A 27,650-nucleotide genomic window follows, 5' to 3' on the forward strand; every position below is an offset into this window, starting at 1 on the left:
CAGGACTTCCGACGTTGCCGCCCGTTGTGATAGCAACCTGAGCTGTTGACAGCGCTCCTTATTAAAGTTACTGCGCATGCGTGGGAACGGGGATACGACGGGCGTTGCATGCTGGTCGATCAGCGGCACAGTATCCCGGAAGAGGATGCCTGTGGGCTTCACATGCCGACAGGCAAGATGACAACAGTCTGTTTGGAGATTTTGAAGTTTATTTTTCTAGAGAAAACGGACATCCTAAAGCCTGAAAAATGGGAACAAGTGAGTTAGAACTTTTAATCATATAATCTTAGTCATTGTCCCAAAAAAAAAAAAAAAAAAGTTGTATACAGTGGAACCCCGCTTTAAGTGGTTAACCACTTAAAGACCGGACCATTTTGCTGGTCAAAGACCAGACCACTTTTTGCGATTTGGCACTGCGTCGCTTTAACTGACAATTGCGCGGTCGTGCGAAGTCCTCCAAAACTGACGTCCTTTTTTTCCCACAAATAGAGCTTTCTTTTGGTGGTATTTGATCACCCCTGCGGTTTTTATTTTTTGCGCTATAAACAAAAATAGAGCAACAATTTTGAAAAAAACGCATTATTTTTTACATTATGTCATAATAAATATCCGCCAAAAATATATAAAAAAACATTTTTTTCCCTCAGTTTAGGGCGATACGTATTCTTCTACATATTTTTGGTAAAAAACGTATTGATTGGTTTGCGCAAAAGTTATAGCGTTTACAAAATAGGGATAGTTTTATGGCATTAATATATTTTTTTTTTACTAGTAATGGCGGCGATCAGCGATTTTTATTGTGACTGCGACATTGTGGGGGACACATCGGACATTTTTGACACATTTTTGAGACCATTGTGATTTATACAGTAATCACTGCTATATAAATGCAGTGATTCCTGTGTAAATGACACTGGTAGTGAAGGGGTTAACCAGTGGGTGGCAGTGTAGGGGTTAAGTGTTCCTAGGGGTGTGTTACTAACTGTGGGGGGCTGGGCTTTAATTTAGTGAACACTGATCTCTGCTCCAATCACATGGAGCAGAGATCAGCGTCACTAGTTGCTAGGCAGAATGGAGAAATGCTGTTTACAACGGCATTTCTTCATTCGGCCACTCTGTGAGATGATCGCGGGTATGCCCGTGGCGATCGAGTCCGTGGGTCCCGCGACTGGACTCACAGGGGTCCCGACCAGCGCGGGAGTGCGCCGCCGGTGGCGCGCTGGCAGGGCGGCAAATTTAAAGGGAAGTACAGGTACGCCCATTTGCCTGCCCGTGCCATTCTGCCGACGTACATCGGCGTGCGCTGGTCGGGAACTGGTTAAGGAGGAAATTCTTCCAGTCGTTAAGTAGCAATTGCTTACCGGGCACTTAAACCCCCTTCCTGCTAAGACCAATTTTCAGCTTTCAGCTCTGTAACACTTTGAATGACAGTTGCGCGGTCATACAACACTGTACCCATATGACATTTTTTATCTTTTTTTTATGATGGGCAGTGGTAGATGACACTGCCAGGCAGCACTGATAGGTGGAACTGATGATGAGGCACTGATGGACACTGATGGGCACTGATTGGCAGCACTGATGGACACTGATAGGTGGCACTGGTAGGCATTGGTAGTTGGCACTGGTGGGCACTGATAGGTGACACTGTTGGGCATTGATAGGTGGCACTGGTAGGCATTGGTAGTTGGGACTGGTGGGCACTGATAGGTGGCACTGGTGGGCACTGGTAGGTGGCACTGGTGGGCACTGCTTAGCAGCAGTGGATATCTGTGTGTGGGACCGATGTCCCATTTACACAAGCCAGTAATCAGCTTTTATTCTTCTCCTGTCATCGGCTTCTGTTTACATCACATGATCAGCCTTCAAAATTGGGACTTTAATATTTTTAAGTTCGGGGCCCATAGACATCAATGGGGTTCACGGTTCGGGTACAAACTTTTTCAATGTTCAAGAGTTCTGGTGCAAACCAAACCGGGGGTTGTGTTCGGACCATCTCTACTGGTAAATATGCAAAGGGTATCCAAGGCAAAGAAGATCACAATAAGTCAAACAGTAATAATAGTAAATCCTGAAAGTACCTATGACCCCAGGTATAAAAGAGAAGAGAATGACCTTTTATGTCAGACCGCCCCCTTCAAATCCTGATGCCACGGGCCCAACAAACTTTGTGGCACAATTTTATAACAACACACTACAAGAAATGCAATACTTAATCTCTGAGGAGATATTGTGTAAATATAGATATTGTGGAAATATTGTGTACATAGTCCTTTAAGTTGGGCGAGAAGAAGAGAGTGGCGAAGTCCTGGTGATGTAGACCTTCAGTGTCTTCAGATACATCAACAAGGTTCCAGAAGGATTGCTCTGCAATGGCGTCCAGCCACAGAAAATAGCATGTGCAAAGTGTTTTATTTTTGAGGCTTTAATGTAGGGATGGGGGTGTCTGCATGCAGTTTCTTTGTGGGGTGTACGCAGGGTGGTCTTCTTCCCGCATACCAATTCTGATGATACCAAGGCTCAAGGGAATAAGAGGTCCTGGAACAGGCTGTTGAAGAATCTGCAACCAGTGAAGAGTGCCTGGCCGTGCATCTAACGACGCTGGGATTCTGCTGTACCTGTACCGGTGACAATGAGAGTGACCCCCGACAGTCACTCGGCTGACAAGGTGGATCTACTCTCTCACTCCATGGAGACCCTCAACGCCGCCTAGGCCACGGCGCCTGCTTGCATCCCCCAGAGCGGTCAGGTCCCTGCTCCCAGCTAAAGTTTGTCTCAAGAGAAAAACTCGTCCCCGGACTGGGAAAATTACAGTATGTCCTCACCCAGCATTCTTCTCTCTCTCTCTCTCCCAGCCAGCTGGAACGTGTAGTCTGCAGGCTTTAATGCAAACCCTGGCCCCCTTGGACCACATATCCCATGGTTTCTTGCTCCCAGCTGTGGTCTTTGCTTGCTCTGCATTCAGGAGATGATGACAAAGTGTCCGGGCTGAACACTAGAGGGAAACAGGCTCACTGCAGCTGGTGTTACAGAATGTCCCGCAATGACACAGGCAAAGTTAGCCAGCACCTGGCTACACATGCAATGATGTAATTAATGAATGTAGAGGTCTGTTAGCGCACGCCTTTTATACAGTGTATCTGGAAAGTATTCAGAGTGCTTCACTTTTTCCACATTTTGTTATGTTACATCCTTATTCCAAAATCGATTAAATTCATTATTTTCCTCAAAATTCTACAAAACAATACCCCATAATGACAACGTGAAAGACGTTTTTTTTATATATATATTTATAATAAAAGATTTCAAACAAAGTCACATGTATATAAGTATTCACGGCCTTTTGCCATGGCACTCAAAATTGAGCTCAAGTGCAACCTATTTCCCCTGATCATCATTGAGATGTTTCTACAACTTGATTGGAGTCCACCTGTGGTAAATTCAGTTGATTGGACATGATTTGGAAAGCCGCACACCTGTCTATATAAGGTCCAACAGTTAACAGTGCAAGTCAGAGCACAAACCAAGCCATGAAGTCCAAGGAATTGTCTGTAGACCTCCAAGATAGGATTGTATGGAGGCACAGATATGGAGAAAGGTACAGAAACATTTCTGCAGCATTGAAGGTCCCAGTGAGCACATCTGTAAATGGAAGAATTTTGGGACCACTAGGACTCTTCCTAGAGCGGGCCATTTGGCCAAATTGAGCAATCAGGGGAGAAGGTCCTTAGTCAGGGAGGTGACCAAGAACCCGATGGTCACTCTGATAGAGTTCCAGCATTTCTCTGTGGAGAGAGGAGAACCTTCCAGAAGAACAACCATCTATGGCTTGTATGGCAGCACTCCACCAATCAGGCCTGTATGGTAGAGTGGCCAGATGGAAGCCATCCCTCAGTAAAACAGCCCATCTGGAGTTTGCCAAAAGGCACCTTGAAGGACTCTCAGACCATGAGAAACAAAATTGTCTGATCTGATGAAACAAAGATTGAACTCTTTTGGCCTGAATGGCAAGCATCATGTGTGGAAGAAACCAGGCACTGCTGCTAACCTTCCCAATACCATCCCTACAGTGAAGCATGGTGGTGGCAACACCATGCTGTGGGGATATTTTTCAGTGGCAGGAACTTGGAGACTAGTCGAGGGAAAGATGAATGCAGCAGTGTACAGAGACATCCTTAATGAAAACTCCAGAGCGCTCTGGACCTCAGACTGGGGAGAAGGTTGGTCTTCCAACAGGACAACGACCCTAAGCAAACAGCCAAGATAAGAAAGGAGTGGCTACGGGACAACTCTGTGAAGGTCCTTGAGTGGCCCAGGCAAAGCCCAGACTTGAACCCGATAGAACATCTCTGGAGAGATCTGAAATTGGCTCCCCATCCAACCTGATGGAGCTTGAGAGGTCCTGCAAAGAAGAATGGGAGAAACTGCCCAAAAATAGGTGTGCCAAGCTCGTAGCATCATACTTAAAAAGACTTGAGGCTTTAATTGGTGCCAAAGGTGCTTCACCAAAGTATTGAACAAAGGCTGTGGTACTTACTGTATGTATATGTGATTATTTTCATTTTTTATTAATACATTTGTAAAGATTTCAAACACACTTCTTTTACGTTATCATTATGAGGGATTGTTTGTAGAATTTTGAGGAAAAGAATGAATGTAATCCATTTTGGAATAAGACTGAAGCATAACAAAATGTGGAAAAAGTGAAGCACTGTGAGCACTTTCCGGATGCACTGTACCTGTAATGAAGTTCAACTTTAAGTTGGCAAAAAACATAGATCTGCTTGGTTCAAAGGAAAATGTCAAAATTTCTTATTCACTGTCCTAATCTTTTTAAGGCATTCTGCCCGGAACTCTTTATTGTTGAATGTATAGATCAGCGGGTTCACCAAGGGGGTCCAGAAAAAGACTATGAATGTGAAAGTGTTGGAGAGCTGCAGTGTTACTACTTTGGCTGGCAACGCATAGACACCAAGAGAGACAACGTACTGCATGGAGAACACAACGAGGTGGGAGCTACACGTGGAGAAGGTCTTCTTCCTGCCGGAGGACGAGGGAATTTTAAGAATCGTTTGAATTATAAACACGTATGTAACAAAAACAGACAAAACTGTGATCAATATCATGAAGAAGCTTATTATTGTAATAAAGAGGCGGACGTGTGTTGTATCGGAGGTGGCCAAGTCCATGAATGGAGACGAATCACAGAAGAAATGGTGAATGGTGTTATGGCCACAAAATTGTAACTGGCTCAGTAAACCAGATATTACACTTGTAAAAGCGGCCGAAATGATCCAAAACACAATGACTGCCCGAAAATAGATTCTATTATTCACAAAGGAGGAATAGCGTAGTGGATGACATACAGCCAAGTATCGATCATAAGACATTAAAACATAGTGAAAGCACAAAACATCTCCTGTGTTACCAAACATCTGTGATTGTAAAATGCAACCAGTGACAGTGAAGGTCGGCCTCTCCTGAAGAACGTCATTTAGGATTTTTGGAACAATATTTGAAATGCTCAGCAGATCATTTATGCACATGCTCTGAATTATAAAAAACATCAGCGCCTTGAGACGACCGCTACTAAAAATGATATAGATGATCAATACATTTTCCCAGCAAATTAAAATGTAAACGATCAGAAACAGAACAAACATCGGGATCCTGAAGCCTTCAAAAGCTGTAAATCCGGTGAGCAGAATTTCAGTGATGGATGTGCAGTTTTCGGGATTCACCATCTGTGGAGGAGACAATCAAACATGACATACAATATATTGAAGATCAATAAATCTGCCCTATGTCTTCTGCTTTTCGTGCTAAAGCTATTTTTTCATGTTGAAGCAGAAGACTTCAATCATCTAGTCGTCTTCTCTCATCTTTATAACATAGTGTTGCAAATGTAGTGCTAGTACTAGCCATGTGGTGGACGTGGTTGCGTGGGACCAGGAAGATGTAGCGGCAACTGTGGCAGTGACAAAAAGATATGACCTGTTGCACTTGGGAGAAAGCCTTGGCTCCTTCACCCCTATCAGCCCCATACACAGCATTGAGAGAACTTGCTCTAGACATGGCCTCCCTGAAACAATAGATATCCTCAATTAAATAGGATTCAACCACTCCCACTAAGGGTGGGACCGAGAAGAGGGCTGTAATTGTTGGCAATGCAGCCGCTATGGACACATAGCTAAGAACTGTGGCTGGGCTGAATGCAAAAGCACACCCAGAGTGCTGTTAAACTAGTGGCTTCTGGGGTAGAGGGACATGGTTCCATCAAACTGGTCCATGGTGGCATTTAGTCAAGTGGTGACGGCCCTAGTTAATGGACTAGAGGTCCCATGCCTGATTGACACCGTTTCTGAGGTTACTGTCTTGAAGTATGACTTTTGCGCCAAGCGGTTCTGGATATGAGACCAATTAGACCCCATCTTGGCTATTCCTCAAGGCAGTGAACAACTTGTCTATCATAGTAGAAAGCACCACCTAGGTGAAGATCCATAGCGTTGACCAGGTGGTGGATCAAGTACGGGTGCTGGTGACTTGTGGATCAGTAGGTTTAGCGGTGCCTATTGGCCTGGACATGAACATCCTGAAGGATTTTGACCTAATCGGCTTACTGGCTAAATACGAGCATTCTGATTGATGCACGCATGGCTTTGGTCTGCAAGCTATATGGCTCAATGTGATACGGGCCTATGAGGCGCAACAAAGAGCAGCAAGGAAACAGCCCATACAGGGGAGGGTTGTCCGCACACCTCCTAAGTAAAATTTGCTCCTGGCACACCTCCTAGAGGTAGTCTGGTCTCTTCCCATCGGGGCTCACAGGAAACTTTAAGGGGTCACCGTAATGGTGAAAACACGAAAAGATCAGTAGTGCATGGGGAAGGGAGTACTTGCACTGTCCAAGATCCACAAAATGAAGCTCCTAGTGCAACTCATCAACCTAGGATGACCTCAATCACACTCCCCAACCGTGCCACCCTAGCAGACCTGTACGTAGTATCTCGGAGCCTCAGCCAGGGGTAGAAGCGATATGTGCCACAGGCAGCTATGGCTTTGTTGGATGAATTTCAATACCAACCATTGCTAGAACAGCTGGACATTCTCTTCTGGGACTACCCTCTGCCACAAAACAGGTGTTTTTCCAGCAGTGGATGAAGCAGCTAATGGTCTTTATGTACTCGTAGTCTTCCAGGCTGGTAGCAGAGGCCACTGACCATCTAATCTATACAGGCAACACTCCACCCAATCGGGAGCAATATCGTCACATTCCTCCAGTGTTGTGACAGAAGATCAAAGACCTACTTCACAGCATGTTGCAAAGCAGAGTGATTCGGGAGAGCCGTAGTCTTTGGGCTGCTCCCGTGGTCCACGAGAAGGATGGAAATCTGTGATCCTGTGTGAAATACCACAAGCTAAATGCATGTACCCACAAGGATGCCTACCTGGGTAAAGGAATCACTTATGGTACTGGGCCAAGCCAAGTACTTCTCCACCCTTGACTTTGCGAGCGGATAATGGCAAGATCCAAGATCACGAAAAGATTGTCTTCATTACACCCCTGGGACTGTTTGAATTTAACAGCATGCCCTTTGGGCTAATGCTCCTAGCACTTTTCGGCACTTAATGGAGAGGTGCTTGGGAGATTTTAACTGCCATTTATCCAGCACGGCCAGTCCTCTTACTCCAGTAGAGCGTGGTAATGTCTATAATAGTAAACAATTTATTACCTGCTCATCGGAATACATGATCTTCATAGTTCATGCCCATGCAAGCTTCTGCATAAAGGGCACATGATACACACCCTGTAAAAATGCATTGGTGAACATCCACGTTTTATACAGAAGGGTTTCCAGGAGAACAGTGTTCCTCGTCACTTCAAAACTCACCATGCTAAGAACAGTTGTAGCTATAGAATTTATACCCGTTTTCCCTGTTGTGCAGGTAGGAATCTTTTTGGATTTACGAGCTAACCACTCTATTTCCCAATGGGTTAAACCAGGAGTTGGAAGTGCATAGCATTCTACAGCTCCCGGTTTTAAATTTGGCCTATGCGTCCCCCTCTCTGTGTTTCTTCCTGAATATTCCCCCTTTATATTGATGCACGTATGCCAACAACTGTTATAGTATCATCCATACATCGCGGGACACAGGAGCTTCATTACATAGTGGGTTATATAGGCACCTCTGGTGATTGGACACTGGTTAACCCCCAATTAAGGAGAATTCCTCCCCTATATAACCCCTCCCATATGGGAGGCACCTCAGTTTTTTCGCCAGTGTCTATGGTGGTTGGTCATGTAAAACATGTGCTATGAAGAAAGCTCTGTGCAGGTCCCTGCGGGGGCCTAAGGGCTACATCAAACCGGATCCATATCTCGGGCCGATATTTTGACTCGCAAAATGATATGGTACCTGGGCCTCGTCATCCGAAGAAACAAGGTTTTGCCTGTAAGTCCTCTCCTATTGGAAGACTGGGCTCTGGGAAAACCAGACTTGGTGTACTATTTACATAGTGGCACGAAAGTTTCTGGCAGAGTCTTTTACAAGGTCCAGGTAGGAGGTTCTTCTGAGAAGGAACCCCAAAAAAACCTGAAGGTTAGCACAACTCTGCCCGCCGTGATGGGTGAAGGCTGGAATCTGTCTGTTTTCAGCAATTCCTGCGGCGAGGACAGGTAAGGGAAGTTAATCCTATATAAATTATATTATGGATTTCTTCATTGAGTAGTTTTATGTCTTACCTGGTTTCCACCACTAGAGGGAGTAAGAGCAGCCTGATGCATACTTACATACCTTTCAGATACACACGCTCAGTGAAGCCTGGTTCTCCAGCTATCTCATGTCTCCACTGCAATCTCTGCCACAATGAAGGTAATACAGGGGTCCCACGTAGTCTGGGGGTCCCACGCAGCTCCGATGGCGATTCCCTTCCCCCCTGGATACCGGCGGTCCTCGTGCATGCGCGCCGAGCGCGCTCCCGTGCTAATGGAGGAGGGGAGAGTGTGGTTGCGAGCCGTGCACGTCGGTGTGCACAGCGCTGTACTGCGCAGGCGCCAGGCGGCAGTTTTAAAAATCCCAGAGCGTCAGAGGGCTGTAAGTGGAGATACAGGAGCTGTGGGCAGTAAGCATCCCAGGGGATTGGATCCAGGCAAACCTTAGACACCTACTCAGCATCAGTTTGTGCAGTTTAAGCATATATATTTATTGTGAGACTTTAAGCACAACAGTGATTGCACTTTGTACTAGTACCTCTGCTTTGTAGCTTAGGACTATGTCTCCTCGTAAGAGGGTCTCAGGGGAAGGTAACAAGGGCACCAGTAAATCACTGCCTAGGTCTAGGGGTTCTAAAAATGCCTGTAGGTTACCATCCCCCCCTGCAAGACAGGAGACAGACTCACAGGAAGAGTCAGTGCCCCTGTCAGGTTTTGCAGCCTCTCCTAATATTTCAGCCCCGGTATACGTCACTGAGGACTCCCTTAGGGCTACATTGGAGGGTTTTGAAGGGAGAATCATGAATTTTATTTCAGCTTCCCTGAAAGATAGCAGGGAAAGTGGTAGATCCCCTCCCTCTGCTGAAATTCCTCTCTCAGATGATTCTTCTGACAATGAGGAGAGATCCCTATCTTGAGACAGGGATCATGAGCAGTCGGATGAATCAGAGGAAGAGGAGAGAGTCCCCTCCTCCCAGGCACTCAGAAAACAGGTGCAGTATTATACTGAGTTGGTGCGTACCACATTCAGAATGCCTGCTGCTGAAGTCGCTACGTCCTCTGTCTCTTCCCTGGGAGTCAGGAAAATCCCACAGACTGCCACAGACTGCCTTTTCCTTCCTGCCTAATTCCGTTTTTATAGAAAAATAAAAGATAAAAGTACAAAACTCACATGTGTACAGTAGGGATGAGCCGAACACCCCCCGGTTCGGTTCGCACCAGAACTTGCGAACGACCCCCGCGTTCGGTACGAACGTTAGAACCCCATTGAAGTCTATGGGACTCGAACGTTCGAATTGGAAAGTGCTAATTTTAACAGCTAATATGCAAGATAGTGTCCTAAAAGGGTTTGGGGACCTGCCTCCTGCCTCAGGGGACATGGGTCACTGCAAAAAAAAGTTTTAAAAACTGCCGTTTTGGCGGGAGCACTGATTTTAATGACGATTAAAGTGAAAAAAAAAAGTGAAATATTCCTTTAAATATGGTGCCTGGGGGGTGTCTGTAGTATGCCTGTGAAGTGCCACGTGTTTCCCGTGTTTAGAACAGTCCCTGCACAAAATGACATTAAACGGAAATAACACCATTTAAAACTGCTTGCGGTTTTAATGTTATATCTGGTTCCTGCAATATGGTTGAAAATCATTGAGAAACATGGCATGGGTAGCCCTCCCTGCCCATTACCAGCCCCTTTGGGTCTTGTACGCATATTAAGGGGAACCCCGTACCCATATTAAAAAAAGGAAATGCGTGTGGCCCCCAGGCCCTATATACTCAGAACAGCAGTATACAGGCGGTGCAAACAAGACAGGGACTGTGTAGGTTTGTTGTGTTAAGTTGAATCTGTTTGTAATTTTCAACTGGTACATTTTTAAAGTGTAGCTCCAGTCAAAAAAACTATCTTTAAGCTTTTTGGAAAACATAGGGAAGGGTTATCACCCCTGTATAATTTGTTTTGTCGTCCATCTTTTTTCATCTCACTTGCTGCTGTCTCCTTGCGTTTGCAAGTAGGAGATGTTTGTAAGTTGGATGTTTGAAAGTAGGGGCCTGCCCTATATTATAGCGGTATGTACTGGGTACAGAGCACGCAGACAGCACGCACTATCTCCTAACACTACTGACTGCAAGCTCTATTATTAACCACTTGTTAGCCCAATGTTTGCATAAAGTGAAAGATGAAGTTATGCTGAGTAAATAGATATCAAACATGTCACTCTTCAAAATTGCACATGCCCGTGGAATGGCGCCAAACGTCGCTACTTAAAAAATCCCCATAGGCGACGCTTAAATTTTTTTTTTACTGGTTACATGTTTTGAGTTGCAGAGGAGGTCTAGGACTAGAATTATTGCTCTCGCTCTAACATTCTCGGCGATACCTCACATGTGTGGCACATGCGAGCACATGGGGACATGGGCGCTTTAATTTTTCTTTTATTTTTTTATTGTTCATTTTACTTTATTTATGTTAGTTTGACATTTTTTTCCCCAAAAATATATTTTTGATCACTTTTATTCCTATTACAAGAAATGTAAACATCCCTTGTAATAGGAATATGGGGTGACAGGTCCTCTTTACATTGAAATCTGGGGGGTCAATATGACCCCACATCTCACATCTAGGCTGGGAAGCCTGAAATAAAAAATAAAAAAAAGATTATGGCTTTGATCGTACTGGCGAGTTGGTAGAAGCACCGGAGGGCGGTGAGGGGTGGGGGGCGTCTATGGCTGGGTATTTCAGGGTATCACCGAGTATGGCTGGGTATCTCTGAGTATGGCTGGGTATGGCAATTTATGGCAGGGTATTACAGAGTATTGGCGGGGTACTACAGAGTAATAGCAGGGTACTGCAGAGTATTGTGGGTACTGCAGAGTAATGGCGGGTACTGCAGAGTAATGGCGGGTACTGCAGAGTAATGGCGGGGTACTGCAGAGTAATGGCAGGGTACTGCAGAGTATGCACTGGTATTGCAGAGTATTGGCAGGGAATTGAGGGGTTAAATTCGGTGAGCAGCGATGTGGGCACTGCAGATGCAGCCCACATCGCTGCTGACACCGATCTCTTTCCCCTCCGCTGTACCGATCGGTACAGAAAGGGGAGGGAGGAACAGGCGTCATAACATGACGCCGGTTTGTTTCCAAGTGATCGCTCCGTCATTTGACGGAGCAATCACGTGGTAAATGGCCGCTATGAGCGGCCGTTTACCGTGATCCGTGATGCGCCGGGTCCTGTGGACCCGGCGGTCACGGATGCTCTCGAGTGCGCACACCTCGGGGCACGCGAGAGCAGAATTCTGGGAGGCCGTTAATTAACGGCCTCTCTGAGTTAAACAACCGCCCTGAAGCCGTTAATCGGCAATGGGCAGTTGTTAAGTGGTTAAAGCTAGATCACTAGCTATATAGGTGAGGTGAATATAGTGATGTATACTGCAGTCAGGGCACAGACAACAACCACTACACAGCAGCAAGATAGGAAATCAGCCAAAAACGATTGGTGTGTACTGTGTTGAAGGTACACAGAACACCCACTGCTTCAGATGCTAAGTAACACACTACAGGAGGCCGCCTTAAAGGCGGCCTTATATAGTGTGGGGCGTGCACTACACAGCCTGAGCTATGATTGGCCACAGGCAGGATGCCTGTGGCCAATCATGGCTCTCCTTGCTGCCGGCACTGCGATTGGCCAAGCATGCGGGGTCACAGTGCATGCTTGGCCAATCATCGGGCAGCAATGCACTGCGCCAACGCAGTGCATTGTGGTCCGCGCGCGCGTCACTCGAATTTTGACGCGAATGCCCAAAACGTTCGGAATTCGCCGAACGCACGAACAGCCAATGTTCGAGTCGAACGTACGTTCGACTCGAACCCGAAGCTCATCCCTAGTGTACAGTAGTTTAAGCACTTAACAAGATAAAACACGATTGCAGTAGAGTCCCAGTAGAGTTTTATCTTGCTAAGCGCTTAAACTACTGTACACATGTGAGTTTTGTACTTTTATCTTTTATTTTTCTATAAAAACGGAATTACACTATTTTTGGTCCCTGTTTTCTCTTCGTATGTATTTAAACACGCCTATGGATATATCTGGCTGGAGTTAAAATTACCTCTCAACATATGAAGGGATTGTTTATATTCGAGGCCCCCCTGGATAACTGGTTGCTGTGAGAATCTGCATATGGTTGCAAAAGTCTGTATGATCCCCCAAATGTAAATTTGTGAGGATCCAATTATTCCGGTAAGCGTTCAATTCGCCTGGTGACGGGAATCTTCACGTGGTTATTGCACGAGTTTTTCTGAAAGGAGGTGTAAGATATTTCCTGCACACTTGTGGATCATAGAAGGATACTATACACAAAGGACTCTGTACTGTGTTATTGGGACTTTGTTTTTCCCTTTTTTCTTCTTTTTTTCGTTTCCTGGAATATAATTTTTTTTTTTTGGAAAAGTATTTTCTTTAATTTTTAAGTCACAAATACATGTTTATATAAGCCATTAATATTTATGTAAGAATTTATGTGTTATGTGCACCATTCCACAGTGAGATTTTTCACTGAACACATTTGTATAATTTTGCACATATAAGGAAGGCATAATTATGTTTGGTGTCTAAAAATTTTCTGAGAAGCGCTACACTTTTATATAGCATTTGTTTACCTTACGCTCGATACCCCAGTGATGTGTTAGCAGCTCTCTTGTGTGTTTCATATATTTTATATATTTTTATATATTTTTTCATTTTTTAATAAGAATAGCGCAGTGTTTTTTTACATGAATAGAAACCTGACCTGTCCTTGGATAATGCGCAGGTATTTAAAGATCCAACTGATAAGAAGCTGGAAACCTTATTAAAAGCCTCCTTTTCCATGACTGGCGCTGTAGTGCAACCTACAGTCGCAGCCGTGGGGTTGTGTCAGTTCCTCAAGGAACAGGTTAAGCAGATGCTTGGCCTCCTTCCCAGTGAGGAAGTGGAGAATTATGCAGAAATGCCTCAAATTCTGTGTTTCATGATTGATGCGATTTTGGATTCTGTCCAAAAAGCATCTCGTTTGTCTCTCCTGTTGGTACACATGCGAAGGGCCCTATGGCTAAAGAATTGGGCAGCTGAGCTGTCATGCAAGAAGCATTTGATTGGGTTCCCGTTTAAAGGGGAACGTTTGTTTGGAGAAGAATTAGACAAATTCGTCCAACAAATTTCAGGGGGTAAATCTACTCTCCTTCCAGTCAAAAGGCGCAAACGTCCATCATTTAGGCGTTCTCTCTCTCCCGGAGCATCAAGCTCTAAGCAGTGGCGACGGCGATCTCAACCCCCCTCTACAGGAAAGGCTCAGGGCCGGGCCCAGGGGCAGAAGAAATCCTGGGGGCGAAAGCCTGCCAAGCAGAGCCCAAAAGCTTCCTTGTGAAGGGGCGCCCCCCGCTCGGCCGAGTGGGGGGAAGGCTCCTGCGGTTTGCAGAAGCCTGGCGGGAAGAGATCCGGGACAAGTGGGTGGTCTCTTCGGTATCTCTGGGCTACAAGCTGGAGTTTCAGGAGATTCCACCTTCTCGCTGTCTAGGGTCAAGGATCCCCAGGGATCCAGTAAAGCAAAAAACGCTATTTCTGGCCTTAGATCACTTACTATCCCAGGGGGTGATAGTAGAAGTGGACCCAAAAGAACAGGATTCAGGGTTTTACTCGAATCTCTTCACCGTTCCAAAGCCAAATGGAAGTGTCAGACCTATCCTGGATCTGAAGGATCTGAACCGTTACGCATCCGGTCCTTCCGAATGCAGTCAATTCGCACTGTGGTCTCCTCCCTGCAAGGGAGAGAGTTTATGGCATCAATAGACATCAAGGATGCATATCTCCATGTGCCAATTTTTCCCGCACACCAAAAGTATCTAAGGTTCGCAGTAGAGCGGCGCCATTTTCAATTTGTGGCCTTGCCGCTCGGGCTCGCTACGGCCCCTCGAGTCTTCACAAAGATTCTGGACCCTCTCTTGGCAAACCTAAGAGCTCAGGGTATAGCCGTCATGGCTTATCTAGACAATTTGCTTCTCATAGAGAAAACAGTAGTGCTCCTGAACCACAGTGTTACCAGAACGCTAGAACACCTGGAATAACTAGGTTGGATTATAAACCTAGAAAAGTCGTCCCTACAGCCTGCTACCAGGTTGTAATACCTGGGTATGGTTATCGACACCGCTCAGGGCAAGGTGTTTCTACCAAGGCCAAAAGCCTTGGCCATTGGGGATCTGGTGCTCCTAATTCTGGGCAGAAGATCTTCCCCCATTCGATTGTGCATGAGACTGTTAGGGAAAATGGTTGCCTCCTTCGAGGCCGTTCCATTCGCCCAGTTCCACTCAAGGCCTCTGCAAAGATGCATCCTTGCGGCTTGGAACAGGAAGCCCGAGTCCTTGGATCTTCCTATGCTACTATCCCCAGGGACACGCAGGAGTGTCATCTGGTGGTTACAAACCGAGAATTTGCTGAAAGGCAAAACTTTTCTTCCTCTTCCATGGAAGATTATTACGACAGATGCCAGCCTGACAGGCTGGGGAGCAGTGTTGGAGGAGACGTGTTTGCAGGGGAAATGGTCTGCGATCGAGAAGCTATTGCCCATAAATGTCTTGGAGATCCGGGCAGTTTATATGGCTCTCATAAACTGGTCTTTCAGACTATGGGGTCTCCCTGTTCGGGTTCAGTCCGACAATGCCACAGCAGTGGCCTATATCAATCACCAGGGCGGTACCAGGAGTCTGGTTGCGCAAAAAAGAGGTGAATCGCATACTTGTCTGGGCAGAAAGGCATGTTCCATGCCTTTCTGCAGTCTTCATTCCAGGAGTGGAAAATCGGCAGGCAGTTTTTCTGAGCCGCCAGCAGTTGTGCCCAGGAGAATGGGCTCTGCACCCCAACGTGTTTTGGAACATATGTCGCAGGTGGGGTACTCCAAACGTAGATCTGTTTGCGTCCAGGTTCAACAGAAAACTGGACAAATTCGTGTCAAGGACAAGAGATACACTCGCTCAGGGGTCGGATGCACTGACAGTTCCCTGGGATCAGTACAATTTGATTTATGCCTTCCCCCCGTGCCCGCTTCTGTCGCGGTTCCTGGGAAGAGTCAAGAGGGAGACAAAGTCGGTTCTTTTGGTGGCCCCGGCTTGGCCCAGGCGGCCTTGGTACGCAGAGATCATGAAGTTGGCAGTAGGCAGGCCGTGGATCCTCCCTCTCCGGCCAGACCTGCTCTCACAGGGTCCAATCTACCATCCTGCTTTACACAGTCTGAATTTGACGGTTTGGCTGCTGAGACCCACATTCTGAGAGACCGTGGCCTTTCGGGGCCAGTCCTTTCTACTCTGGTCAATGCCAGAAAGCCAGCCTCCAGGCTTATTTACTACAAAATTTGGAGGGCATATGTTTCCTGGTGTGAACTCAGGGAATGGCATCCTAGAAAGTATGTCATTAGCAGGATCTTGGCTTTCCTCCAGTCAGGCCTAGAAATGAATTTGGCCATAAGCACTATCAAGGTGCAGATTTCGGCCTTGTCAGTGTTTTTTCAGAAGCCACTTGCATCGCATTCCCTGGTGCGAGCTTTCATATAGAGGGCTATGCGGATAAGGCCGCCAGTCAAACCTCCGGTATGCCCATGGGATCTGAATTTGGTTCTCTCGGCTTTGCAGGGGCAACCTTTTGAACCTTTGCATCTGCCTTCATTAGTTCTCCTGACTAAAAAATTGGTCTTCTTGGTAGCCATATCCACGGCTAGAAGAGTGTCAGAACTAGCAGCTCTCTCCAGCAAAGAGCCGTATCTAATTATTCATAAGGACCGGGTGGTCATGCGTCCCAACAGGTCCTTTCTGCCTAAGGTGGTTTCAGGATTCCATTTGAATCAGGATGTAATCCTACCATCCTTTTTTCCGGACCCACAGTCCGCAGAAGAAGAATCTTTGCACACTTTGGATGTGGTTAGAGCAATCAGTATGTATCTTCAGGCAACTGCTCAGATAAGGAAAACTGATTGCTTATTTATTTTGCCGGAAGGCCCTAGGAAGGGCCAGGCGGCATCAAAATCCACTCTCTCAAGGTGGATTAGACAGATTATTTCTCAGGCCTATAGTGTTAAAGGGAAGATCCCTCCTTTTCAAGTGAAAGCGCACTCTACTAGGGCTGTAAGTGCTTCTTGGGCAGTGCATCACCAGGCCTCCCTGGCTCAGATCTGTAAGGCAGCAACTTGGTCATCAGTCCACACATTCACCAGATTCTATCAGGTGGATGTCAGAAGGCAAGAGGATATCGCCTTTGGGCCTCAGTGTACTGCAGGCTGCAGTTTAGGTCCTCAGGTCCCTGGCGGTCTATGTTTACGATCTGTGTCTCCCTCCCCTCAATCTGAGCATTGCTTTGGGACATCCCACTATGTAATGAAGCTCCTGTGTCCCGTGATGTATGATCAAGAAAATAGGATTTTTATATACAGCTTACCTGTAAAATCCTTTTCTTGAGAGTACATCACGGGACACAAGGCTCCCGCCCCTCTTGGGTTTTACGTGGTTTCCTATTGCTTTGCTACAAAACTGAGGTGCCTCCCAGATGGGAGGGGTTATATATGGGAGGAATTCTCCTTAATTGTGGTTAACCAGTGTCCAATCACCAGAGGTGCCTATATAACCCACTATGTAATGAGCTACTGTGTCCCGTGATGTACTCTCAAGAAAAGGATTTGACAGGTAAGCTGTATATAAAAATCCTATTATATATATATATATATATATGGAAAAAGAAAAGGGTTTTGGGACTTTACATGAGGCATGTATATGTGAATGATATTGTAGAAAAATACCTAATTATAAAATGGATGTCACGATCCCCGTAGGGAAGTCCGTATAATCATGATAAATTGATGGACTGATAAATCCAATAAATTAAATTAAGTTGATAGATCCAATAATAAATATGATATGTAATGTATAATATAAATAATATATAATGCATGATGTAGGCAAGAAAGGGCATAATAAATATAATAATAATCATATTGACATATTTAATATCGATGATAGATAGACATGATTAGTACAAACAATAACAATTAATGAATTATATAAACACACAAATCAGACATAATAATCATGACACATACAAACAATAAATACCATTGACAGAATTCATGATTTTAGGCAAGCTTGACTTGGCACCCTTGACTGAAGACTCGATGCGTTTCATGGCATTTATAGCCAATTATCAGCAGTAGGATGCGTGAATTTTGGCTATAAAATTGAATAAAAATAGATAGATGGGTAAATAGAGTCTCAGATGATCTACCATGCTTTCTAAAAGAGAGCAGGAGCTAGCAATTTGTACATTACCTATGGGACAATCCATAGGTATGCCCCAGCCGTTCCCATGCTGGAATAGAGCGGTGGCCCTGAATGAGCTGTCTCCCCCCGAGGTTGAAGCGGGGACAAACCCCACCCCCAACAACCAATGGAGACCGGGGAGGGGGCCATGGGGAACAGCAGCCATGGGGCGGACCAGACACCCACAAAGCAGCTCCAAAATGAGAGGCATGCCCACATTGGACACATGCCCAGTTCCGTGAACAAATGTGTATAAAAAAGTGATTAAAACTAAGTGGAAAAGGTATAAATGAGTGGGGGATGGACAGTGTAGGGTGATGATTGAAACAACTCTGTGTACAGAGTTATTAATTTTTACAAATTTTTTCACAGAACTGGGCATGTGTCTCATGTGGGCATGATTCTCATTTTGGAGCTGTGTCACGTACCTGACGGTAGAGCCTGATATGCAGCGGATGGCCTCTCTTACACCTCTGACTCGTGGTCCCCCGGTAGAGCAGACAGGGAGCCCAGGAGTGCAGAGTCGCACGAGTGCCTGATTGGTTGCAGACCGTGGAATCCGAAGCAGCTGTAGGAGGAGCGGTAGCTCAGCAGGATTCTCCAGGCAGAAGAGAGGGATGGTACAGGCAGGCCGGGTCATACACTGGCGGACACACCAGGAGCAGATTCAGAGGCAGAAGAATAGTCAGGATACAGGCCGGGTCGGTAATGGGCTGGCAGCGAGGTAGTAGAAGGAACAGGCAGGTGCGGTGGTCAGACAAGCCGGGTCAGGTGCAGGCGGATAGCAGGAATCGTCAGAGGCAAGCCGAGTCGGGTAACAGGAACAGGTAACAAGATGTAGGTAGCAGGAACACACGGAAACGTTGTAAAGCAGACAGCACCAAGTCTGTGCACTGGCAGTGCTTAAATAGGCTGTTGGGCGCCAAAAGCTGTTCCCGTGCGCTCACGCACACATGTGCACGCGCGTGCGTGCAAAGATGTGCACATGCGCACGGGCGGCAACCTGACCGGTCTTGGATTCTCACGTGCACGTGCGCGTGCAGATGCACCGGAGGTGTTCTGACAGGGGCTGAGGTCACAGGTCGTATTCTTCGGCCGCCATCTTGGATATTGGCTAGCTCTTCCTGACAAGCTGTGTCATGGGTATCCGGGCCCGCTCCATGGCTGCTGTTCCCCAAGGCCCCCTCTCCGGTCTCCATTGGTTGTTGGGGGTGGAGTTTGTCCCCGTCTCAACCCCCGGGGGGAGACAGCTCATTCAGGGCCACCGTCCTATTCCATCATGGAAACCGCTGGGTCATATCTATAGATTGCCCCATAGGTAATGTATAAATCGCTAGCTCCTGCTCTCTTTTAGAAAGCATGGTACATCATCTGAGACTCTATTTACCCATCTATCTATTTTTATTTTTATTCAATTTTATAGCCAAAATTCATGCATCCTACTGCTGATGATTGTCTGTAAACGTCATGAAACGCGTTGAGTCTTCACTCAAGGGTTCCAAGTCAAGCTTGCCTAAAAATCATGAATTCTGTCAATGGCATTTATTGTTTGCATTTATCATGATTATTATGTCAATCTGATTTGTATGTTTATATAACTCATTAATTGTTTGTGCTTATCGTTCATCGATATTAAATATGTCAATATGATTATTATTATATTTATTATGCCCTTTCTTGCCTACATCATGCATTATATATTATTTATATTATACATTACATATCATATTTATCATTGGATCTTTCAACTTAATTTAATTTATTGGATTTATCAGTTCATTAATTTCTCATGATTATATGGACTTCCCTACGAGGATCGTGACATCCATTTTATAATTAGGCATTTTTATACAATATCATCCACATACACATGCCTCATGTAAAGTCCCAAAACCCATTTTCCCTGTTATAATATCATACTTAGGCCATACAACAAAAATTGAAGGTGGTATTATCTGCTTTGATAGGCCAACATTCCTAGAATATATGAAAAAACGAGTTTCCCCCTAGAAAATGGGACTTTAAGACACAAAAGCGTCACAAAAGATTTTGTAAAATTTTAAGTTTAATTGTATAAAAATTTGTAAAATTAAAGTTTAATTGTATAAAAATTTGTAAAATGTAAAGTTTAATTGTATAAAAATTTGTAAAATTTAAAGTTTAATTGTATAAAAATTTGTAAAATGTAAAGTTTAATTGTATAAAAATTTACATAAAGTGAAAAAACATATACAAAGAAAAGTTGAATAAAATGCTAGATTTCAAAGCCCAGTAGCCATCGGTTCCTTTCATACACCTAGATGGAGATTTTTCAAGCAGACACATTCAGTTATTGTGGGGTCCACTGCTCCTGCAACACTGCAAATTTGGTAGGTAATTTCATACTCTAGAGACACCACTAGGTCCCAGTGCTCATAACTTTTTTTTATGTGCTGACCGATGTTGAGTTCAAAGGCATTATTGTACCTACATTGATTGCAAAAAGGACTATCCCTGAGGAAGGCTCCACGATTGCTTCGAAACACGTTGGACATGTCAATGCAGTTTTTCTATGTAACCTTATCTGCATTGCTTTTAATATGGTGCGGTAATTTGCACCCTACCTAAAATCTAGCATTTTTTTTTTCAACTTTTCCATGTATATATACAGTATCTCACAAAAGTCAGTACACCCCTCGCATTTTTGTAAATATTTTATTTTATCTTTTCATGTGACAACACTGAAGAAATGACACTTGTCTACAATGTAAAGTAGTGAGTGTACAGCTTGTATAACAGTGTCAATTTTCTGTCCCCTCAAAATAACTCAACACACAGCTGTTAATGTCTAAACCGCTGGCAATAAAAGTCAGTACGCCCCTAAGTGAAAATGTCCAAATTGGGCCCAATTAGCCATTTTCCCTCCCCGGTGTCATGTGACTTGTTAGCCCTTGTACACACGGTCAGACATTCCGACAACAAAATCCGTTGGATTTTTTCCGACGGATTTTGTCCGAAACTGGTATTCCATACACACGGTCGGACAAAGTTGTCGGAAAATCCGATCGTTTGTAACGTGATGACGTTATTTAGTTACGACGGGACTACGTTCAGGCTAGTAGCCAATAGCTTTGGTCTAGGAATTTGATCTGAGCATGCGTGGCACTTTGTGCAATCGGAATTCTCTACAAACGATCGGACAAAGTCCGATCGGATCATGTTGTTGGAAAGTTTTTATATCCAGCTCTCAAACTTTGTTGGTCGCACATTTGGACGGAAAAAGTCTGATGAAGCCCACACACGGGCGGATTATCGGAAAATGTCCGATCGGACTGTGTTGTCGGTCGGAATGTCCGACCATGTGTACAAGGGCTTAGTGTTACAAGGTCTCAGGTGTGAATGGGGAGCAGGTGTGTTAAATTTGGTGTTATCGCTCTCACTCTCTCATACTAATCACTGGAAGTTCAACATGGCACCTCATGGCAAAGAACTCTCTTAGGATCTGAAAAAAAGAATTGTTGCTCTACATAAAGATGGACTAGGCTATAAGAAGTTTGCCAAGGCCCTGAAACTGAGCTGCAGCACGGTGGCCAAGACCATACAGCGGTTGAACAGGACAGGTTCCACTCAGAACAGGCCTCACCATGGTCCATCAAAGAAGTTGAGGTCACATGCTCAGCATCATATCCAGAGGTTGTCTTTGGGAAAATGGGATTTTTATATACAGCTTACCTGTAAAATCCTTTTCTTGAGAGTACATCACGGGACACAGGAGCTTCATTACATAGTGGGTTATATAGGCACCTCTGGTGATTGGACACTGGTTGACCCTAATTAAGGAGAATTCCTCCCCTATATAACCCCTCCCATCCGGGAGGCACCTCAGTTTTGTAGCAAAGCAATAAGAACCACGTAAAACCCAAGAGGGGCGGGAGCCCTGTGTCCCGTGATGTACTCTCAAGAAAAGGATTTTACAGGTAAGCTGTATATAAAAATCCCATTTTCTTGATCATACATCACGGGACACAGGAGCTTCATTACATAGTGGGATGTCCCAAAGCAATGCTCAGGTTGAGGGGAGGGAGACACAGATCATAAGCATAGACCGCCAGGGACCTGAGGACCTAAACTGCAGCCTGCAGTACACTGCGCCCGAAGGCGATATCCTCTTGCCCTCTGACATCCACCTGATAGAATCTGGTGAATGTGTGGATTGATGACCAAGTCGCAGCCTTACAGATCTGAGCCAGGGAGGCCTGGTGATGCACTGCCCAAGAAGCACTGACAGCCCTAGTAGAGTGCGCTTTCACCTGAAAAGGAGGAATCTTCCCCTTTAAGCTATAGGCCTGAGAAATAACCTGTCTGATCCATCTCGAGAGAGTGGACTTTGACGCTGCCTGACCCCTTCTAGGGCCTTCTGGCAGAATAAATAAGCAGTCAGTTTTTCTTATCTGAGCAGTTGCTTGAAGATAAAGACTGATTGCTCTAACCACATCTAAAGTGTGTAAGGACTCTTACTCTATGGACTGAGGATTTGGAAAAAAGGATGGTAGGATTATATCTTGATTCAGATGAAAACCTGAAACCACCTTAGGTAGAAAGGACCTATTGGGACGCATAACCACCCGGTCCTTATGGATAATTAAATAGGGCTCTTTACAAGAGAGAGCTGCCAATTCTGATACCCTTCTAGCCAGGGATATGGCTACTAGGAAGACTAGCTTCTTTGTCAAGAGGACTAACGAAGCAAGATGCAAAGGTTCAAATGGTTGGGCTACTAAGGCCGAGAGAACCAAATTCAGATCCCATGGGCATACCGGAGGTCTGACTGGCGGTCTCATCCGCATAGCCCCCTGGATAAAGGCCCGTACCAGGGAATGTGATGCAAGCGGTCTTTGAAAAAAGACCGACAGGGCCGAAATCTGCACCTTGATGGTGCTTATGGCCAAATTCAATTCAAGGCCTGATTGGAGAAAGGCCAAGATTCTGTTAATGACATACCTTCTGGGATGCCATCTCCTGGGTTCACACCAGGAAACATATGCCCTCCAGATTTTGTAATAGATACGCCTGGAGGCCGGCTTTCTGGCATTGACCAGAGTGGAAAGGACTGGCCCCGAAAGACCACGGCCTTTTAAAATGTGGGTCTCAGCAGCCAGACCGTCAAATTCAGACTGCGTAAAGCAGGATGGTAAATTGGGCCCTGCGAGAGCAGATCTGGCCGGAGAGGGAGGGTCCATGGCCTGCCCACTGCTAGCTTCATGATTTCTGCGAACCATGGTCGCCTGGGCCAAGCCGGGGCCACTAGAAGGACCGACTTCGCCTCCCTCTTGACCCTTCCCAGGAACCGTGACAGTAGCGGGTTCGGGGGGAAGGCATAGATCAGGTTGTACTGACTCCAGGGAACCGTCAGAGCATCTGACCCCTGAGCAAGTGCATCTCTTGTCCTTGACACAAAGTTGTCCAGTTTCCTGTTGAATCTGGACGCAAACAGATCCACGTCTGGAGTGCCCCATTTGTAACATATGTCTCGAAACACATCGGGGTGCAGAGCCCATTCTCCTGGGCACAACTGCTGGCGGCTGAGATAATCCGCCTGCCAATTCTCCACTCCTGGGATGAAGACTGCAGAGAGGCACGGAACATGCTCTTCTGCCCAGACAAGTATGCGATTCACCTCGTTTTGGGCCACCAGACTTCTGGTACCGCCCTGGTGATTGATATAAGCCACCGCGGTGGCATTGTCGGACTGAATCCGAACCGGGAAGCCTCGCAGTCTGTGAGACCACTCTCTGAGTGCCATGTAAACTGCCCGAATCTCTAGGATATTTATGGGCAACAGACTTTCGGTCGCAGACCATTTTCCCTGCGAGCATGTTCCCTCTAATACGGCTCCCCAGCCTGTCAGGCTGGCATCCGTTGTGACAATCTTCCATGAGAGGGGAAGAAAGGTTTTGCCTTTTAGCAAATTTCTGGTTTGTAACCACCAAACAAGACTCTTGCGTGCCCGGGGGGATAAACGCATAGGAAGATCCAGAAATTGGGGCTTCCTGTTCCAAATCGCAAGGATGCATTTTTGCAGGGGCCTTGAGTGGAACTGGGCAAATGGGACAGCCTCGAATGAGGCGACCATCTTTCCCAACAGTCTCATACATAGGCGAATAGAGGGAGATCTTCTGCCCAGAACTAGGCGCACCAGATCTCCAATGGCCAAGGCCTTTGGCCTTGGAAGGAACACCCTGCCCTGAGCGGTGTCGATAATGAGACCCAGGTAATCCAACCTGGTGGTCGGTTGCAGAGACGAATTTTCTAGGTTTATAATCCAACCTAGGCGGCCCAGATGTTCTAGCGTTTTGGTGACGCTGCGACTTAGGCTCGTTATAGTTCTCTCTACGAGAAGCAAGTCGTCTAGGTAAGCCATGACGGCTATGCCCTGAACTCTTAAAGTTGCTAAGAGAGAGTCTAGAATCTTCGTGAAGACTCGGGGGGCCGTAGCTAGGCCGAATGGCAGGGCCACAAATTGAAAGTGGCGCTGCTCTACCGCGAACCTTAGAAACTTCTGGTGTGCGGGAAATATTGGCACATGGAGATATGCATCTCTGATATCTATTGATGCCATGAATTCTCCTCCCTGCAGGGAGGAAACCACAGTGCGTATAGACTGCATCCGGAAGGTCTGGATGTGTAGAAACCGGTTTAAGTCTCTCAGATCCAAGATAGGTCTGACACTTCCGTTTGGTTTTGGAACGGTGAAGAGATTCGAATAAAAACCTGAACCCTGATCTTTCGGGCTCACCTCTACTATCACTCCTTGGGATAGTAACTGATCTAAGGCCAGGAGTAGCGGTTTCCGCTCTATCGGATCCTTGGGGATCCTTGACCTTAGAAAACGAGAGGGTGGAATCTTCTGAAATTCTAGCCTGTAGCCCAGAGATACCGAAGAGATCACCCATTTGTCCTGAATCTCCTCCCGCCAGGCACCTGCAAACCGCAGGAGCCTTCCCCCCACTCGGCCGAGCGGGGGCGCCCCTTCACAAGGAGGTCTTGGAGGTTTGCTTGGCAGGCTTCCGCCCCCAAGTCCTCTTCTGTCCCTGGGTTCGGCCCTGAGGCTTTCTAGCAGCGGAGGGCTGGGAAGGCCGTCGCCACTGTTTAGAGCTTGACGCTTCGGGAGAAAGAGTACGCCTGAATGAGGGACGCTTACTCTTCTTGACTGGAAGGAGTGTAGATTTACCTCCTGAGATATTTTGGACGAATTTATCTAGTTCTTCTCCAAACAAACGTTCCCCTTTAAATGGGAACCCAGCCAAATGCTTCTTGCATGACATCTCAGCGGCCCAATTTTTTAGCCATAGAGCCCTACGCATGTGTACCAACATGAGGGACAAACGTGATGCTTGTTGGACAGAATCCAAAATCGCATCAATTATGAAACATAAGATGTGAGGCATCTCTGCATATTTCACTACTTCCTCGCTGGGGAGTAGTTCAAACATTTGTTTGACCTGTTCCTTAAGGAACTGACACAACCCCACGGCTGCGACTGTAGGTTGCACCACAGCGCCGGCCATGGAAAAGGAGGCTTTTAACAAGGTTTCCAGCCTTTTGTCAGCTGGATCCTTAAATACCTGCGCATTATCCAAAGGACAAGTTAGGTTTTTATTCACACAAGAGATAGCCGCATCAACAGACGGGGCCCCCCATTTCTTGGTGAAACTTTCCTCCACGGGATAATTCATAGAAAACCTCTTGGGAGGAGTAAACAGTTTATCGGGATGTCCCCAGTCCTCATACATCAAGTCAGCCATTAAAGGATGAATTGGGAAGGAACAAGCAGTCTGTGGGGCTTTCCTGACTCCCAGGGAAGAGACAGAGGATGTAGCGACTTCAGCAGGCAGCATTCTGAATGTGGTACGCACCAATTCAGTGTAATACTGCACCTGCTTTCTGAGTGCCTGGGAGGAGGGGACTAACTCCTCTTCCTCTGACTGATCCGACTGCTCATGATCCCTTTCTAAAGATAGGGATCTCTCCTCATTTTCAGAGCAGCTGTCTGAGAGAGGGATTTCAGCAGAGGGAGGGGGTCTACCCCTTTTTCTGCTATCTTTTAGGGAAGCAGAAATAAAATTCATTATCCTCCCTTCAAAACCCTCCAATGTAGCCCTAAGGGAGTCCTCAGTGACATAGACCGGGGCTGCGACATTAGGAGAGGCTGCAAAGCCTGAAAGGGGCACTGACTCGTCTTGAGATGCAGGCTCCACTCTTGCAGAGGGGGATGGTAATCTGCATGCACTCTTGGAACCCCTGGACCTAGGCGGTGATTTGCCAGTGCTTTTGTTACCTGCCCCTGAAACCCTCTTACGAGGAGACATAGTACTGAGCTACAAAGCAGAGTTACTAATGTAAAATGCAATCACTTGTTTGTGCTTAAAGTCTCACAATAAATCAATATTAGCTTAACTGCACAATATGATGCCGAGTAGGTGTCTTAGGGTTCGCCTGGATCCAATCCCACGGATGCTTACAGCCCACAGCTCCTGTGTCTCACCTTACAGTCCCCTGACGCTCTGGGCTTTTAAATCGGCCGTTTTGGCGCCTGCATTACAGCATAGAGCACCTGATTGTGCACAGCTGGCAACCACACCCCCCCCCTTCCCCATTAGGCCGGGAGCGCGCCCGGCGCGCGTGTACGAGGACCGCGGGATCCGGGGGGGGAGGAGAACCCAAAAGGAGTGACATGGGACCCCCTGATCTGCGTGGGACCCCTTTTTTACCTTTATTGTGGCAGGGACTGCAAGGAGACGTGAGTAGCTGGGAGAACCAGGCATTTCACTGAGCGTGTTTGTATTGAAAGGCATGTAAGTATGCATCAGGCTGCTCTTACTCCCTCAAGTGGTGGAAACCAGGTAAGACATACAACTACTCACAATGAAGAAATCCATTCATATATTAAATATATAGGATGACTTCCCATACCTGTTCCCCGCAGCAGGAATTGCTGTGTTCAGACCAATTCCAGCCTTCACCCATCACGGCGGGTATTGTTAGCCAACCTTCAGGCGTATCTGGGGTTCTTACGAAAAGATCCTCCTACCTGGGCCTTGTAAAAAACTCTGCCAGAAACTTACGAGCGCCCTGAGTCAACAGTACCCCAAGTCTGGTTGTCCCAGAGTCCAGTCTTCCAATGGAGAGGACTTACAGGCAAAACCTCGTGTCTTCGGCAGACGAGGCCCGGGTACCATACCATCTTGGGAGTCAAATATCGGCCCGAGGTATGGATCCGGTTTGTTGTAGCCCTTCGGCCCTCGCCGGGACCCGCATAGAGCTAAGTTTTACGTGACCATCGACCAGACACTGGCGAAAAAACTGAGGTGCCTCCCGGATGGGAGGGGTTATATAGGGGAGGAATTCTCCTTAATTAGGGTCAACCAGTGTCCAATCACCAGAGGTGCCTATATAACCCACTATGTAATGAAGCTCCTGTGTCCCGTGATGTATGATCAAGAAATAGATGTATGAGTGCTGCCAACATTGCTGCAGAGGTTGAAGGGGTGGGGGGGTCAGCCTGTCAGTGCTCAGACATTACGCCACACAGTGCATTAAATTGATCTGCTTGGCTGTCATCCCAGAAGGAAGCCT

The 27,650-nt window shown here is 46.3% G+C and overlaps 1 protein-coding gene across 1 annotated transcript in view; it reads right to left on the reverse strand.

The window, feature by feature from the left end:
- Positions 1-630: 630 nt before the first annotated feature.
- The window catches only part of LOC143995864 (olfactory receptor 11A1-like), a 36,397-nt gene continuing 9,377 nt past the window's right edge, over positions 631-27,650 (reverse strand). The window contains exon 2 of the mRNA XM_077490591.1: positions 631-5,744. Within this exon, the coding sequence (XP_077346717.1) occupies positions 4,803-5,744 (942 nt within the window). The 3' untranslated portion in view covers positions 631-4,802. The remainder of the gene's footprint in view (positions 5,745-27,650) is intronic.

This window comes from Lithobates pipiens, unplaced genomic scaffold (assembly GCF_037356315.1).
Source record: "Lithobates pipiens isolate NorthernLeopardFrog02 unplaced genomic scaffold, aLitPip1_a1.2 Scaffold_19, whole genome shotgun sequence".
NCBI classification, from domain to species: domain Eukaryota; kingdom Metazoa; phylum Chordata; class Amphibia; order Anura; family Ranidae; genus Lithobates; species Lithobates pipiens.